Here is a 17,973-nt window from a genome sequence, read left to right as displayed (position 1 = left end):
TAGGAGCACCCCTAACTAAATGTGATTTCACACTAACTACGCTATATTTGGAACACTTAGGTATAGTAAAAAATACAATTCAAGAAACGTATAACGCAAAACCAGACAACTGTCATAGTCCTTTAAATTGGCGGCTACACTGTGCGGCATGCAAATTATTCAAAGTATGGATGAGTATGCAATCTTGAGTTAGTAGGTGGTGTTGGAAACATTTTCGTTCATGTATTCACGGGGCTGCACCGGCAAATTATGGGACAATTGTCATAAGAACACCAAGCAGATTGTTTAATTGTCCGTGTAATTTGAAATAAAACTATCATCCGAACAAGGGGCATCGTCGACGATATACTAGTTCTCTCATCACTCACACTGGACTGATCTGAATCTTCACAGTATACCGTACTTCCCTGATCATAAGCCCGGAGGCATGAACACGTAAGGGAAAAGTAAGGGATGAGCTTATACTCGAGGACCAACTCACAAAAGATGATTTTGTTTGGGGGTTTAACACTGTAACCATCTTGCTAACAACGAAAAATTATCCAAAAAAATTATTCGTTCACCACGCCGGGCTCGGGAAAATAATACTTCTTTTTGAAAAAAATGCGTCATTGATTTCCACGACACAATGAAGAGACAAACATGTTCATAAAAACACACACATTTTATTACAATACGAATTACATACCGTCTGAATTTACGGTGAAATAATGGGTAGGGTCTGTGAGGAAACAGTGGACGAAGGCATTTATCATTATCTTGGTTTTGGTATGTTTTTGATCGTACGCAAACTCTCGACGCAAAGCAATTTTCCACCATGAGGTTTTTCAGCACGATTTGACTTGGAACAACTTCATTTGACCTAACAGGTCATGTCTTTCATTAACTAATCAAAATGATGTGTCGTAATGATGAAATTTTCTGATTATTGACGACGATTTTTTAACGCAATGTGGAAGTGAATTACCGCAATGTTTAAATGCGATCTGTAACACTGATTGCAATGATTTTTTCCCTAAAAACTGGCGATTCGCAATTTCCGAAATATAAACGACGGCTAATAGTAACCGTGGGTAAACTGAGTGTGGAGGAAAAATTTAAACACCTTTCACGGTCGCCAACATCATGTCACATCGTTCAAACCCTAGGCCTTTCATGATAATCTCAAGGTAAACCATGCCCAATAACCAGGTACACGACTTAACGATCACATTTTTGGCTTTTGGAAAGCTACTACTCAAAGAAATATGGATTACTCCAGTATTGCAACATCGGGGTTCATCCTAAGTAAATGACAGAATAGAAAGGATGCAAACCACGTTGTGTACGTTCGCCATCATAAAAGCAGGAACCAAACTACCATGCCAATCACGATTATTATGAAATGAAACACACCTTTTACACGCATATTTTAAAGAATATCGTTGACGCCCAGTAAAAACACTCTCAACTCGATAAATACCTAGTAAAAAGAGAGGAATGGGCTTCATACTCGGGAGGGGCTTACGATCTGGGAAGTACGGTACTTCAACGCAATTGGGCTTTCACTCTCAGAATACTGTGGTTCAAACGCATAAGGCTCTAACCCAAGTTTTAAAAAGCACATTGTGCATATAAAAGTTGAGTTTATACTAATAGTACACAATGCTTGGCAGCATAAACGGCTATGTACAATGGCGTATACGAATGCGATCAGATACTAAAACGTCATAGCTTTGAAAAGTACCCGGATGTTAAATATGTTCGTTCGTTATTTATTCTCCTCCATGAATGGCCTCCATGGTGTTTAATTGCAAGCACTTCAAATGCCTATCCAAGCTACAGTTATAATTAAAACAAAACTAAACCACTGCAATATTATTTCGAATACAGTTTAGAATATACACAACTATAAATTAAGCCAGGCTGCATTTAGGTTCGCTTTAATGTCACGAAAACATTAATTTAAAGTTGTATATATTATGTTTTATATTTAGTTGAAAGCCCTTTGTAAATAGGTTAATTTGACCCCCTTAACTAAATCCAAAAACAAAATCCAGGACAACATCTATGGGTTTTGCCTGAAAAATGGCCAAGTTATTTAAGTTAGGAAAACAACTTAAATCCCATGATGCAACAGTGAGTAACTTACCAACATTAGCCTGTGGAGTCTGGCTGCACATTAAAAGCGTAAACTAAGCGAAACTTAGCGAAAAAGTATTGTGATAACAGTAGAACCTGCCAGCAGTACAAAATTTAATAGTTTATTTACAATGTTGAATTGAGACTCCTTAAGTTGTTGAAAACTCAAACCAACATGTATAATGTACATGTATGCTGTATAGTAAAACATATTTCTGAAAAGAGGAAATGATCAATTTTCAACAAAAATTAAAACATAATACAACTTTAAAACCTAAATGTTCATATGATATGTCAAAAGTTTGATAATTATAATTGTGAACAGTCCTCAATACTTTTGCCCTGAAATATTGAACCATTTTGGTGTGACAAAAGACACAAGTTAACCAATTAATACATAATGTATGTATTTATGTATTGTCAACTTCAGCTAAGGGTAAACGTGGGTAGACACACTATGATAGCATGCGTAGATGACAACTCTCTCGCTTTAAATGTCAGTGCATGAACTCTGGAGGTCATTGCCCATTTTCGCATGTAATTCAAACATGTGGTTATCAGTTGAAATGTACATGAATAATGTAATCGAAGTGCGCTGCCCAGAGTTTATTATATTATTATAATAAAATTTAAACCGTGCGCATGATATGGTATGTTATTGTATGGTTTATTTAAATTGCATATTCACTTCATTTCGAATAAAATAATTCACAATTCACCAGGTCATGTATAGCACATACCTCTACACATGCTGCCTTGCATGATGGGTGTTTCCTTCAAAAGCTAGGCCCACTGCCGAAACAGTGGATTGGTGTCAGGAAGGGCATCCGGCCAATTATCTCATGCTCCAAAAAAACCTTAAATTGCCACTAGTTTAAGATGAATCCGGCCACCCTCGTCTTCGGGGACCAAACCGGATTTAAAAAACTCTGGACTACAATAGGAACATCAATGAAGTATTTAAAATATTTTCCCGACATTCGGTAGACACCTGACTACTATCTTTTTCAATGATTTAAATGCGTACATGTGTAAGTTTGCGTAATTATTGCGAATGCAACATTATCACGTCGGTAATATTGAGATACTCACAGACCCAATACCCCGGGTCAGTACCCTAACAATTGTAAAAATAACTTGAGTTTGCGTAATTATTATGAAAGCAATTACAATGTTGAAATATTCAGAGCCGGTACAATATTGTAAACAAAATTGCGTGATTAGAAAAGCCAGTACAGAGTTGTGTACAAGTTGCGTAATTACAGTACTGTCGGATATCATAACAATTTCACTAGAACGACACACGAGGCAAGAACGAAAGGGGTTGCTAAGGTAACGTGCCAAACTTTGGTCAACATACACTTGATGTCAGCACCGCAGCGCAGCAAGTTTCGCAAAGAAGTACTTGAATTCAATTGCGCCCCAAAATGATGTCGCTGATCACTCAGTTGTCACGGCATATGTTGTACAAAATTTTGACTTCGGCTTTTTTTTCTAAATGCATGTTCTTGTTCACGTAAAATGCGACCTCTCACCAATGTATTAAAACACTTTGAATTTATACTTTGCGTGATTATATTTGGTCTACGCGGAACATTAAACTTTCTAAACAATATCTGAGACCATGCATGATGTATATTCACAAAATCATATTTTATATTATGTACGACTTTCATTCCAAGGCTCAGGCAAATAAAAGAAATGTTCTTCTGCCAACTATTATAGACTAGTTTCCAAGCTTTTGACTAAGCCAAATTTATTTAATTTTCCATTGGAAATTTTTGTGACCCAGTCCTTTGTGTTCATTCATGGTCTTGACAATGAATGTGAATTGCCGTGCGAGCCTACCATACATGACCGTGTATGTAAGGGTGCCTCTACAGGGTAGTTGCCTGTGGAAAAGGTGAGATGCAGTTTTGTATATATGCCACTTGAGTGTACGCCCAAATCAGACTTGTGCATGGCATTCTAATGATAACCTGCGCGCAAACCAGACTTGCGCGTGTGAATAAAATATAGTTGGAATAATGGGAATGAACGTGAAGCTTTCTAATCATGCCAGCCAGTAAAATACTGAGATTTCAAATATTATAAATAAAATGTATACAAGTGTTGTAATGTCCGATGTAATAGCCACATGTCGAGTTGAGTTTATTTTAATTTATAATGTGAACTATTCCAGTTCATGGATGCCAATGAAATTTGAGAACAACTGAAATGTACAAGTACATGTAAGTCAGACTCTTTTAAATGAATGTATCAAGTATACACATGAATTATTTGCCTCAACACATTGGTTTGTTCTTTATTCTAAGTTGCGACTGATATGTTTGTGTGGGCTTGATCGGCACAGTCGCAGAATAATAAATAGATTTTCTTGGATTAAAACAGTTTGCGAGCAGGGGTACAGCCACGTATGACTGCATGCATTTTAAAAAGGCGTACACCCTCCCCCAGGTCTCTTGGCTGACACTTTTTTTTTTTACAAAATACCCCTTGGAAGCTTAAAAATTACGACCGCATGGATTCACATCATCTGTGGGGAGTGTGGATAATATGAAAAAAAAAATAATCAAAAATATGACCCCCCTCGGAATTAAATCATCTGTAGGGGTGTGGATATAGAAAAAAAACCTGGAATAACCCGTAGTCCCGGGTGTGTCGCAGTGTGATAATCCCACGCACAGTGACATTCGCATACTACACCTATGTTTCAGATACATTGTACTTCTATTTACTGTAAAACCCTCCCAACGGAAACTCTCCATACTCAAAATACTCGAAATAAAACTTTTTTCATGTAGAAATTTTTCCAAACAAATTTAGCAATTTTTCAAGATTTTTGTCAGAAATATATATGGAAAGGTTTAATGTTTATTATTATCACTGATGTTGTATGCTGCTATACACATTGTTTATACTGCTTCAATTTGAATGTAACAAAACGGGATAAGACCTAGACTGGCAAAGTCGGGACTTCTTTTTTGTTTTACAAAAAAGAAATAATTGCTTTAAGTCCAGTGGATTTTCACAGGATTTCTTTTGTGATCACGCTAGTTTTTGCAATCACACTAAAAAGGCTAAACTGACAATTAATTATTTTTTTTAAACAAAAAAGAAGTCCAGCCTTTGCCATTCTGGATAAGACCTTGAATGCCGTGCTATGTGCAAACATGAGAGGCAACACCACATATTTGTATCAAAGTTTCCCGCTCAAGTTCACGAGAGTATATAAACACTCAGTGTACTTGATTTATGGCTTTTCTATGTTATGTTCACGTACTTCAGATAAACAACTAGTTATATGCTAATAAGTATGTATCGTGTCTGACTGCTGGACATCTCGGCTTTATAAAGAATATTACATCTAAATATACGATTTTCTCACAATTTTGTCTTCCGGTAATACAAAAATCTTAAGACTTTCTTTACACCAGATGCAAAAGTCTCAAGACTATATTCATAAGCTTATAATTTTTTTTTTAGTCGTCACAAAAATCTCAAGATTTTCTTTACACCAAGATATTGTTAATTACCCCAGCTCTGGAACACGTGTCCGTCACGCAAGTTTTTCAATTCAGGCATCAAATACGATTTTGACAAACTCAGCGATGATCGATATAGAAGTCGACACTTTGACTGACTACCATATAAGTAATTGTTCAGTCCAGAACAACCCCGTTGTAGTTCTTTCTAACTTCTTACCAACTTGAATATTGTCCAGTGCCGGGGTCCAGCGACAGTGTACAAACGTGTGCCAGTGGCGGTGACGATCACGATGACCTGCTACGCCGGCAAACTTGATATTATGGTTCATTCTTCCTTAACGAACAAGTACACAAGTGGCAATTTAGTCAAAAATCGTACAAAAATGTGCCTTATATACACTTCAGACAACTAATACATTTGTATACATGTATTGGCCATGCAAGCTGCCCAGCAAGTTCCCCTTCTTACAACTAAGTTTGAAACGCCTTTTTTCACTTTTAATAATATTGATGTACTAGTGAATGATTTTAGGTGAGAAAACAGCAGCCATTTCACATAATATGTAGTAAGCATTCCGTTAGGATAAAACAGTTGGATATTATGCAATTAGTATTGTTTAGGCCGTACTGATTTGATACACTGGTGACATCATCCAGGGTGTCCAAAACTGTCACGAGCGCGCCAAAAAGGTAGACAAGACAGAAAACTGACATTTATTATGAAATCTAACTTAACATTAACTCCCCTTTGTGTGTAGTATTTTTCACAACAAAGAAATTAAAACCCGGCGCCTCTACGTAACCACTTGTTGGTTTCGCGGTGGCACCTTTTACAACTGTATTTCGTGTATTGCATGTCGTCTTTTATTTACAATGTATTTAGCAATGTATAGATGTAATGACAGCACCAGGGCTCGCTGCCGTTTTCTTTTTGGTCTCCTCTTGTTTTGAGTCGACTGTGCAGTGGTTATATTCAAAATTTACCAGCATAGAACCCGCATCCAAGATACTTTGTCGTAGCTGCGTGCGGGGTTCGGGATTTTTGCGTGAAGGTGTGTGTTTTTCACTGGAGTTCTGATGAGATTTTCTTTCAGGGCCATCAAGATCGCTGGGACTGACGGCGTCACAGCAAGGTTGCACGTCCAGTAAACAAATCGTGAGTTGCGTGTTTGGCATGAGTGGAAAGTCCTCACACTCAGCTACTGGTGCTTCGTGTACCGGGACGTTGAGTAGGAGGCCCGATGGTGGAGGTACCAATATTTTTCTCGGTCTCCCCCCGCTGATTGGCGGGCATCCTCACAGTCTGTTTTTTCAGGCGATGGTTTACCCAATTTTATCGGCTGCAGGCTTTCCTCCTATGGGGCCCGTTGCGGGTCCCTGTGTGGACCCTTCCTCGCACGGCGCCGGGTTTGCCTCCGAGTTGAGGGCTTTGGTCGAAAGACTGTTAGGACAATTGCGTCCCTGGCAGGCACTGCGGCCCCTCGGTGGGCAAGCAGGAAGAAACTTGTTTGCATTCCCAGCCGCGGCTCTCCCACTAATTTTGGGTGAGGCCTAGGCTCAGACTAATTGCACCAGGCCTCCTCTGGAGCCTTGGGCACTAAATGCCAACGGGTGCTGGCAGCCAAGCCTCGGATCTCGGGGCAGGGCTTTCAGGGCAGGGCTTTCAGGGCAGGGCACACGTTGACCCCCCCCTATTTTCAGCCAGCTAGGGTTCGTCACGTGGTAACGGCACAACGGTAACGAATTTATCCTTGTGTCTGGTCTCCGCTGTGGGTTTTGACTCCCTTCTTACCGTCCCACGGGCGTCCCCAGAGGGAACCGACCCTGTCATGAGACGCACAGTGGAACACGCTCCCTCTCACATATTTAAAGTGAAAGGAAACGCAGTTCGCTCGTGTCGGATACAGCCGGTACTCCGGGCGGCCCCTCAGAGTCTTCCATCCGTAATGACTCGGTGAGCCACGCTTTTGGGGTGATACGGAGTATCATCGATCCCAGTGATATGATGTAAATACCCCCACCCTTGATTCTAAGGTGACCACCTAAGGTTGCTTCAACGCTTATGGGATCAGGGGCATCGGGATCCAAAGCAACCCCGTCAGCACGTCTCTCCCTGTCCGTCCGAGTGCGGAGTGGGACGCAGAGCATGCAAACGGTGTTGATGGGCGGACGTTGGTCAGCTGCGGAGGACGTAATGCTTAAGGCCCCCGGGTGGGGAAGACATTAGGCAACACTTCCTGCATGACCAAGCGCTACCCGGTCGGTGTGGTTTCGGGATCAGACCCCATAGTGCGGGATGAGACCAAAACGCCCCCAACCGGATCCCAAGGCTCCTTCCCCAGACCCCGATACCACGAATTTCCGTTGGCAAACCGAGCAAAAGGGGACAGCTGCGTTCCATGGGCGTTCTTGCCAATCGAAGACGACCCATCCAGCCCTGAGGGCAGAGTTGTTTGAGCGCATTATTGTGCACGCCCAGGACTCAGGAGACCTCAGAGGCAGAACGCACCAGCCTCCTAGACCAGGCGACACTTTTACTGGTGGGCCCTAGTGTCACCTGGCTCTCTTGGCCGGGGCCACTACTGTGCTACATGTATGAGACGCGGCCTTATACGCACGTGTTTTCACACACAAGCTGAGTCGGGGGGAGGTACGTCCCCACCTCAGTGATGCAGACTGGACATCTTCCACCCTCTTTGTTCAGGGAATGGTGGGTACAGTCTCGGAGCTTCGGAGTGCAATGAACCAGAGGGTTCAGATCGAATCTGCTAGCCAGTTGGCCCTGCCAAGGGCAAGCGGAGGGCACCCAAAGCACAGAAAACACAACGCCCTAGGGCGTGGTCCGCTAGCCAGAGTCAGCCAGGAGGCAAGCGCTCATACCCTTCCATGGGAGGGAAGAGTAGTGGCGCGTCCCCAGAGAGGAAAGAGCCAGGTGGTGGCTTCTCTCACCCTCCCTGGGCAGACGTCTACCCTGGCAGCGGGGGAAGCGTGTTTGACGCTCACCTCTGCAACCGGGGAGACAGGCATGTGTTCGGCGAGTGGCCAGGTCACAACTTCCCGCAAGGCGGAAGCAATCAGCAGGAAGTAGCAGTTTGCTGGGAAAAGGTGCCATACACAGGGTACATCAGCCAGAACTAAGTCCAGGCTTCTACCCAAATGTGTTCGTAGTACCAAATCTACAAGTGGCGGGCGTCCAGTTCTGGACCTCGGCAGACTGAATCAGTACGTGCTCCTCGTGCTCCACATGGAGACACCATTCAGGGTTCTTCTCTCCATCCACCGTTTCGACTGGCTAGCCCCACTAGACTTAAGCGGGGCCTACCTGCACATACCGATGCACCCAGCGAGTTGCCATCTCCTTCGAATCGCCCAGCTGGGCCAAGTATTCGAATTTCGAGTGCCTCCCCTGTTCGGGTTAGGCACAACGCCCTACGTGTTCACCAGAGTGATGAAACAGGTAGTGCTGCTGCTTCACCAGATGTCGATACACCTCAATTCGTACCCAGACTACTGGTTACCAACAACCCGGGCAAGGAGTTAATAGTCCTTGTTCTTATACTTAAAAAAATTGTTCTCTGACATGAGCAACTCCTATTCTATTTTAATCTATTCTATTCCATTCTATTTTAATCTATTCTATTCTAATCTATTTTATTCTATTCTAATCTATTCTATTCTTCATGTACAGAAACACCATGAAGATGATAATTGACACAGATGCTGGCATTGATGATGCTGAAGCCATTATGATGGCACTTGCCAATCCACATGTTGAAATTGTTGCAATTACCTGTGTCAGTGGAAACACAAGAGCCAAGCAAGTTACCAGAAATGTCCTAAGGATTCTGAATATATGCAATCGCCTTGACGTAAGTCTATTCTGAATATATGCAATCGTCTTGACGTAAGTCTATTCTGAATATATGCAATCGCCTTGACGTAAGTCTATTCTGAATATATGCAATCGCCTTGACGTAAGTCTATTCTGAATATATGCAATCGCCTTGACATAAGTCTATCCTGAATATATGCAATCGCCTTGATGTAAGTCTATTCTGAATATATGCAATCGCCTTGACGTAAGTCTATCCTGAATATATGCAATCGCCTTGATGTAAGTCTGCTCAGTTTTAATATGCCAGTCTCACTTCAGAAAAATTACTGATTTTTAATAAAAACTTCAAAATTCAATAAGCAATATATACATACTGTATTTAAAAACAATCCATTCATTCTGAAATCACACTTTACTTTCAGCTTTTAAAATACACAAGATTTAAATCTATACACAGATACAATATATGTTACTTGCAATTCATATTAATATATATATACAAGATTAGATAAGATGAGATAAGATAAGATAAGATTAGATAAGATAAGGTAATACTTTATTACAACCATATTGAAAGAAATTCAATTTAGGTGAATACAAATGTAATAAAGGTATAACAAACTATTCTACAAACTAGAACTATACTTATCATAAAGATACAGTAAAGAAATATTACTTGTAGATAAAAATTAAAATATTACATTTCCATGAGTTTTTGTTTAACATAATATTGTTTTCTTGTCGTATATGATGTTTTTATGTATTTAATTAAATCTTTTATCAATGGTCTGTTCTCAGGATTTTTAAAATGTAAACAAGTTTTTCTGTATTATTTGCTTGAACAAAATTTTCAATTGATTCTGAAAATGTTGTGTATAATCATACTCTGGCCTCAGTATGTATATATATACATTGTATATGCCAGTATTTATAAATAAGTGAATAGATGTACTTATCTGAATAATAAATAACTATAAAATACACTCCAAAACGAACATAATTACTACTATACAGTTGTGAATTGTTATGGTATCTGTTTTAAAACCATCTTCTTTGTATGAAAACATTACTGATGATTGAAGCAACTTTTTCACCATCAAATAGTATCGGTAGTTCATATCAAGCGTGGTATTTGTTTGCAAACAATAAGATACCATGTTAGACAGTGACATATTTTAATGGCTTCGTCACTAATACAAACATTTACTGTTAAGATATTGTTATTTATTGCTATAGACAGACAGGCTTCCATATTGCTATTTTGATAGTGCGCCCTCTATCAGTGAATATTATGGTCAGGGGAGTTTGGTCGTATGATTGTACTTTTTTTCAAATAAACCCCTGTCTTCAAGCATTAAACTAGTTGTACAAATCACGTATCGTAGCAGATTGAATCTATAACTTAACAAACACTTTTAAACATTTTTATCTCATAACAATTGTATCTGTTCAAAGTAGATAAAAAATAGTCCCATCTTATATTACCGGTAGATAAAAATTGAGTAATTTATACTGGCTTGTCTAAGTGAGTGACTCATGCAGCTATAATGTCATTCTCAGTATTCCTCACATTTTCTTGAACTCATGAATTTCTGTATAGCAGTTCCTGACTTGCCTACAGCTGGGGGAGGGAGGCACAGCTGCTATATGAGGAGTTGTTCTTCCTCGCACACATTCGGAATACCGGAAAACCAATTGTAACATATAATTGTAATCTTGCACAAGGATTGCTGGAAAAATGATTGATACATTTTACTATTAATCAACCCCTATATTCAGTCAGTAATAATATTTCTGTACCACACTTATAGGAAACAAACTTGAGTAACATAGCGATGTGAAGTCAATACATGTTCTGATAATGGATGAATACAATCTCCTCAGTTTACAATACACACTATAAACTTTATATCTGGTAATTGTTTTCTGGTTCCAGATTCCTGTTTATCTTGGTTCAGAGCATTGTCTTGCGGGAGATGATTGGAAAAAGGATGGTTTCCATGGTAGCGATGGCCTTGGTGATGCCCCAGACCCAGAGAACACACCAGATGAAAGTCACATCAAGTCTGAGATGGCAGTGAATGCTTTGATACGATATGTAAATGAAATGAAGGGAGAATTGACTCTGGTAACGCTTGGTCCTCTGACAAATATAGCTCTAGCGATGCGTTTAGATGCAGATTTCAGTAGTAAATTGAAAGAAATGATTGTGATGGGTGGAAACTACCAAGGTATGGTTGCATATTTTGCTGATTGTAATATGAACTGTGATTAAAAATAATGAATACTGCCAGTATACTACAGAAACAATTTTGGTATACTGAAATCTTATCATTAATAAAATGAACAGGATTCACTGAACTGAGAAAATCCTATGTTTATATTATGCAGTCAATACACAGACTCTAAATAATATTCAGAGTAATGATAAATAAAAATAATTTCATAAAATAGTCAAGTTACACTACATGAATACAAAATTGTTTCTGTGTTCACTTCGAAGTGTTTGTGATGTAGCATCTTTATAGATCATACTCAAGTATGTTCAAATGGTTTCTGAAATAGTTTCTGTCATTTTGTGCAGAGATTCATGAGTTTATACCCAAAACATATAATGAGAAAACAAATATTGCAAAAGAATCTACCATTTGGTGCTGTGTCTGGAGTCTGAATAGAACTGCTTCATTTGGTGCTGTGTCTGGAGTCTGAATAGAACCACTTCATTTGGTGCTGTGTCTGGAATCTGAATGGAACCGCTTCATTTGGTGCTGTGTCTGGAGTCTGAATGGAACTGCTTCATTTGGTGCTGTGTCTGGAGTCTGAATGGAACCGCTTCATTTGGTGCTGTGTCTGGAGTCTGAATGGAACCGCTTCACTTGGTGCTGTGTCTGGAGTCTGAATGGAACCACTTCATTTGGTGCTGTGTCTGGAGTCTGAATGGAACCGCTTCATTTGGTGCTGTGTCTGGAGTCTGAATGGAACCGCTTCATTTGGTGCTGTGTCTGGAGTCTGAATGGAGTCGCTTCATTTGGTGCTGTGTCTGGAGTCTGAATGGAACCGCTTCATTTGGTGCTGTGTCTGGAGTCTGAATGGAACCACTTCATTTGGTGCTGTGTCTGGAGTCTGAATGGAACCGCTTCATTTGGTGCTATGTCTGGAGTCTGAATGGAACCGCTTCATTTGGTGCTGTGTCTGGAGTCTGAATGGAACCGCTTCATTTGGTGCTGTGTCTGGAGTCTGAATGGAACCGCTTCACTTGGTGCTGTGTCTGGAGTCTGAATGGAACCACTTCATTTGGTGCTGTGTCTGGAGTCTGAATGGAACCGCTTCATTTGGTGCTGTGTCTGGAGTCTGAATGGAACCGCTTCACTTGGTGCTGTGTCTGGAGTCTGAATGGAACCGCTTCATTTGGTGCTGTGCTGGAGTCTGAATGGAACCGCTTCATTTGGTGCTGTGTCTGGAGTCTGAATGGAACCGCTTCATTTGGTGCTGTGTCTGGAGTCTGAATGGAACCGCTTCATTTGGTGCTGTGTCTGGAGTCTGAATGGAACCGCTTCACTTGGTGCTGTGTCTGGAGTCTGAATGGAACTGCTTCATTTGGTGCTGTGTCTGGAGTCTGAATGGAACCGCTTCATTTAGTGCTGTGTCTGGAGTCTGAATGGAACCGTTTCATTTGGTGCTGTATCTGGAGTCTGAATGGAACCACTTCATTTGGTGCTGTGTCTGGAATCTGAATGGAACCACTTCATTTGGTGCTGTGTCTGGAGTCTGAATGGAACCGCTTCATTTGATTTTTGGTGTGTAGCTGCCTTGATGAGTGTAGATAGCAATTTGTTCATGAGAAGTTAATGCGCCAAAAATTATGCAAATTAGCTACCAAAGACCAATGCTTAAATTACTTCTACTATGACACTATTAGGTCTAAAGTGCTGATAATGATAGTGTACATGTATTGAGTTGACCTTTGTTAGTTTTGTTAATTTGACAAAATCTTCAATTCCCTGTTTTTGAAAAATAAAATGGGTTTGAGAGAGATTTATTGCTTCTTTCCAGTGCAAAATCTTAAATGAAAAATCTGTGTACCCAGTGAATAGTGTTAATAACAATAATTAAATAACATTTTATGTATTTGATTTGTTCAAGGTAGAGGTAATATAGTTCTTGGCGCTGAATTTAATTTCTATTTTGATCCTGTGGCTGCTTTTGCTGTTCTTAATGAGTGTCAGTGTCCTGTTACCATAGCAACCTGGGAGACATGTTGTGACTATGACAACATGCCCAGCTATGTAAGTGGTTCAACAAATCCCAAGAATTCTTCTTACTTTTATTCAGTTTTAAACACCACCTAGTATGACATTTATGATTATGATTATTATTCGCTATACGTTATGTCATAGATTTACAGATGTATTGCTTTGACGATCTAACTCAAAATGGCCGAATGGCGGCCATTTTTGTTCTAAAAATCATCAAAAATCAAACATTTCTAGCATTCTGGAACTGCATCTTGGTTGTTTATGGATCAATTTCGTTGGTACATACGTTAGACCATATGGGTTCCAGATGCACTTCATTTTGTTTTTCAGATCGAATTCAAAATGACTAACTGGTGCCATTTTGTTTTAATGAATGTGATTCTAGTGCCATATCTCTGACATGCTTTGTCTGATTATGTTCAAATTTTATTTATTCATTATACATCATGTTATAGATATACAGATGTATTGGTTTGACAATCTGATTCAAAATGGCCAACTGGTGCCCATTTTTTTTTTAAATTAATGCTGTTCCAGTGCATAATCTACTCATTTGATGATCAGATACAAGATGACTGAATCTCAATTATTTTAATGTTTATAATCAAGCATCAGCTTCTCGATTCATATCTCTGACATGTTTATGTTTCAATTATATTACACTGTAACCTCAATATAATGAACACCATTATAATGAATTTCCTGATATAATGAACACATAGCATGTCTCCCGCTCACAACAAACCCAATGTATTATGTGCTTCATTATAGTGAACATTTCACTATAACAAACTAATTGTATGTCCCCCAAAGAGTTTGTTAGAACGAGGCTACAGTGTACTATAAACAAAACTATACATCTTAAATGTGATAGCTAACAGTAATTGTGCCATGCATGGCTTGTTTCTTCTTAAGATATTTAAAAAAAACATATGATTTAATGTTGTTGTTTGATTCAACACGATATAAACATTTTGAATTATTTGTCATAACTAAAAACATTAAAAAGGACTCACAATAGTATTTATTAGTCAAAAAATCAAAATCACTATTACAAAATATTGCGTGATTATTATTGTATATACCAAAACAATCATTACATATGCATATTAGACAATGTCGTTGTAACATCAAATGAATACACAGATATGTGTTACAAAAATAGTGTTTTTATGTCTGGATAATTAGTCCCCGTTCGGACGCAGTCCGAAAACGGGGACTTATGTTTTGCCCTGTGTGCGTCCGTCCGTCCGTGCGTCCGTGCGTCCGTGCGTCCGTGCGTCCGTGATCACCTGTATCTCGAACATGCATGGACCGATTAAGTTCAAACTTCACTCATACATCACACATTATATGGGACATATGCACATGCATTTTTTTCATGATCCGATTAACGATAGCCGAATAGCGGCCATTTTAAGGCCGAAAATGCATCAAAATCGCACATTTTCACCATTCCGGACCCGGATCTCAGTTATGCATGGACGGATTTTGTTCAAATTTGGTACATACATTAAACATAATAGGACCTTGATGCACGTCATTTTTTTTTTCGGATCAAGTTCGAAATAGCCAACTGGCGGCCATTTTGTTTTAAAGAATTCAGTTCTGGATCCGTATCCGAGACATGTCTGGATTGATCAAGTTCAAACTTCACACACACAAGGTACATTATGTCACAAATATGTATGTGCATTTGTTTCATGATCTCATTAACGATAGCCGAATAGCGGCCATTTTAAGGCCGAAAATGCATCAAAATCGCACATTTTCACCATTCCGGACCCGGATCTCAGTTATGCATGGACGGATTTTGTTCAAATTTGGTACATACATTAAACATAATAGGACCTTGATGCACGTCATTTTTTTTTTTGGATCGGGTTCGAAATGGCCGACTGGCGGCCATTTTGTTTTAAAGAATTCAGTTCTGGATCCGTATCTGAGACATGCTTGGATTGATCGAGTTCAAACTTCACACACACAAGGTACATCATGTCACAAATATGTATGTGCATTTGTTTCATGATCTCATTAACGATAGCCAAATGGCGGCCGCTTTAAGGCCGAAAATGCATTGAAATCGCACATTTTCACCATTCCGGACCCGGATCTCAGTTATGCATGGACGGATTTCATTCAAATTTGGTACATACATTAAACATAATAGGACCTTGATGCACGTCATTTTTTTTTTCGGATCAAGTTCGAAATAGCCGACTGGCGGTCATTTTGTTTTAAAGAATTCAGTTCTGGATCCGTATCCGAGACATGTCTGGATTGATCAAGTTCAAACTTCACACACACAAGGTACATCATGTCACAAATATGTATGTGCATTTGTTTCATGATCTCATTAACGATAGCCAAATGGGGGCCGCTTTAAGGCCGAAAATGCATTGAAATCGCACATTTTCACCATTCCGGACCCGTATCTCAGTTATGCATCGATGGATTTTGTTCAAATTTGGTACATACATTAAACATAATAGGACCTTGATGCACGTCTTTTTTTTTTTCGAATCAAGTTCGAAATGGCCGACTGGCGGCCATTTTGTTAAAGAATTCAGTTCTGGATTCGTATCCAAGACATGTCTGGATTGATCAAGTTCAAACTTCACACACACATGGTACATCATGTCACAAATAGATATGTGCATTTGTTTCATGATCTGCTTAACAATAGCGGAATGATGGCCATTTTAAGGCCGAAAATGCATCAAAATCACGTATTTTCACAATTTCAGAACCGGATCTCAGTCATGCATGGATGGATTTTGTTCAGATTTAGCACAATGTGTTGTACATATGCAGGTGCATTTCGGTCATGATCTGCTTTGAATGTATATGTCACTCAAATATGAACGGAACGGGGACGTGTCATTGACAATGACTTGTTCATAGTTCATTTTGTACAGCAAGATATACCACCGGTAGTATGAAACAATAATATTGTTCTTGTCCATCTTTGCCTTTTTAAATAATACAACCTGTATATAGTATTTTCTTTTTTTCACATTATCAATAAGTTTTGGTTTTAATCTAAATTTCTACAAGAAGCATAACAGTTCATATTCTGAGTAGTGATGATGATTCATTGGTCAAAACATGATCACATGTCAGTGATAAATATTAGCAGATGACAATCTTGATGTCAACAGAAGTCTGCTATTCTTTATTTCCATGAACGTTGTTCAGCATACACATATTATTTTTGACCAATAGCATTCACTTAATTGCATAGTCCAAGTGCACCATGTGACAAGCCTAGTTTAGCCCTTACATTCTTGATATGTTTTCAAACACTGTCAGATTTCAAGCGATATTGATTAACACCTTACAGATACATAGTAACCAGTGACCTTGTGACCTTAAAGGTCTTGATCAAATTTTGTTAACATTTCTGAAATTTGTGATGCTGGACTTCAAATCTGTCTTACTAGAATATGATTGGCTACAAGTTTGTTGAACAATGTAAATTTTCTTTTCCAAATGATAACCCTTGTGGTACCTGGCTTACTCTTGAAACCATTAATGAAAATTCAAAAAACAGCTGCATCAAATTTTGTTGCTTTGACTTTGAAAAGTCTAACCTAACAACATATTTAAAAATAAAACATTTTGGTTTATTTTAATTAATACCTTTGTTGTTGTTTAATTATTTTCTCTTTTTAGGAATGGTTCAAAAAGTGGTCCAACCAACCAACAGAAAAAGCCAAATTTATCAGGAGAATACGTGAGCAGCAAATCAATAAATCTCTCATTCCTATAGAGGGGAGATATTTTCGTTCATGTGACACTGTTGCTATGGCCGCTGTACTGCTACCCGACGTGATAGTGGAATCAGTAAAGAAGTATGCAACCGTTGAGCTTAATGGAACGCTAACCCGTGGTCAAATGGTGATTGACTGGAGAGAGAAATTGAAGAAATCTCACAATGTCAACATAATAATAAAAATTAACAGAGATCTTTATCTAGATCTTATGTGGAAGGCTTTAGAATAAATGTCATAATACTGAATAATGAATAAAATAAATATATGTAATATTTTGAACAAGTGTTTTTTAATTCAGGAATAATTGTCTAACATTTTTCATGAAATAAACAAATCTAAAGAAGCAGCCAAGGTAGCAGCGTTTTTGATAAATGAATGACAGTCATTGTCTTTAAATGACCTCTCACTAAATCACACTAAATACACTACATATGAGTGTGTGGCTGTGTTTATAACAGCAACTTTAGCTGTATTAGTTAGCTCTTTTGTTGACTATG

At 39.0% G+C, this 17,973-nt stretch overlaps 1 protein-coding gene across 1 annotated transcript in view; it reads left to right on the top strand.

Moving 5' to 3' along the window:
• The window catches only part of LOC100375206 (nucleoside hydrolase-like), a 40,770-nt gene extending 23,012 nt beyond the window's left edge, over window positions 1-17,758 (top strand). The window contains exons 2-5 of the mRNA XM_085490805.1: window positions 9,298-9,478; window positions 11,381-11,675; window positions 13,588-13,730; window positions 17,376-17,758. Of these exons, the coding sequence (XP_085346931.1) occupies window positions 9,305-9,478; window positions 11,381-11,675; window positions 13,588-13,730; window positions 17,376-17,705 (942 nt within the window). The 5' untranslated portion in view covers window positions 9,298-9,304 and the 3' untranslated portion in view covers window positions 17,706-17,758. The remainder of the gene's footprint in view (window positions 1-9,297; window positions 9,479-11,380; window positions 11,676-13,587; window positions 13,731-17,375) is intronic.
• Window positions 17,759-17,973: the final 215 nt, after the last annotated feature.

This window comes from Saccoglossus kowalevskii, chromosome 15 (assembly GCF_978046115.1).
Source record: "Saccoglossus kowalevskii chromosome 15, keSacKowa6.1, whole genome shotgun sequence".
Lineage (NCBI taxonomy): Eukaryota > Metazoa > Hemichordata > Enteropneusta > Harrimaniidae > Saccoglossus > Saccoglossus kowalevskii.
The sequence above is the reverse complement of the archived record's forward strand: the minus strand, read 5'-3'. Positions and strand labels throughout refer to the sequence as shown.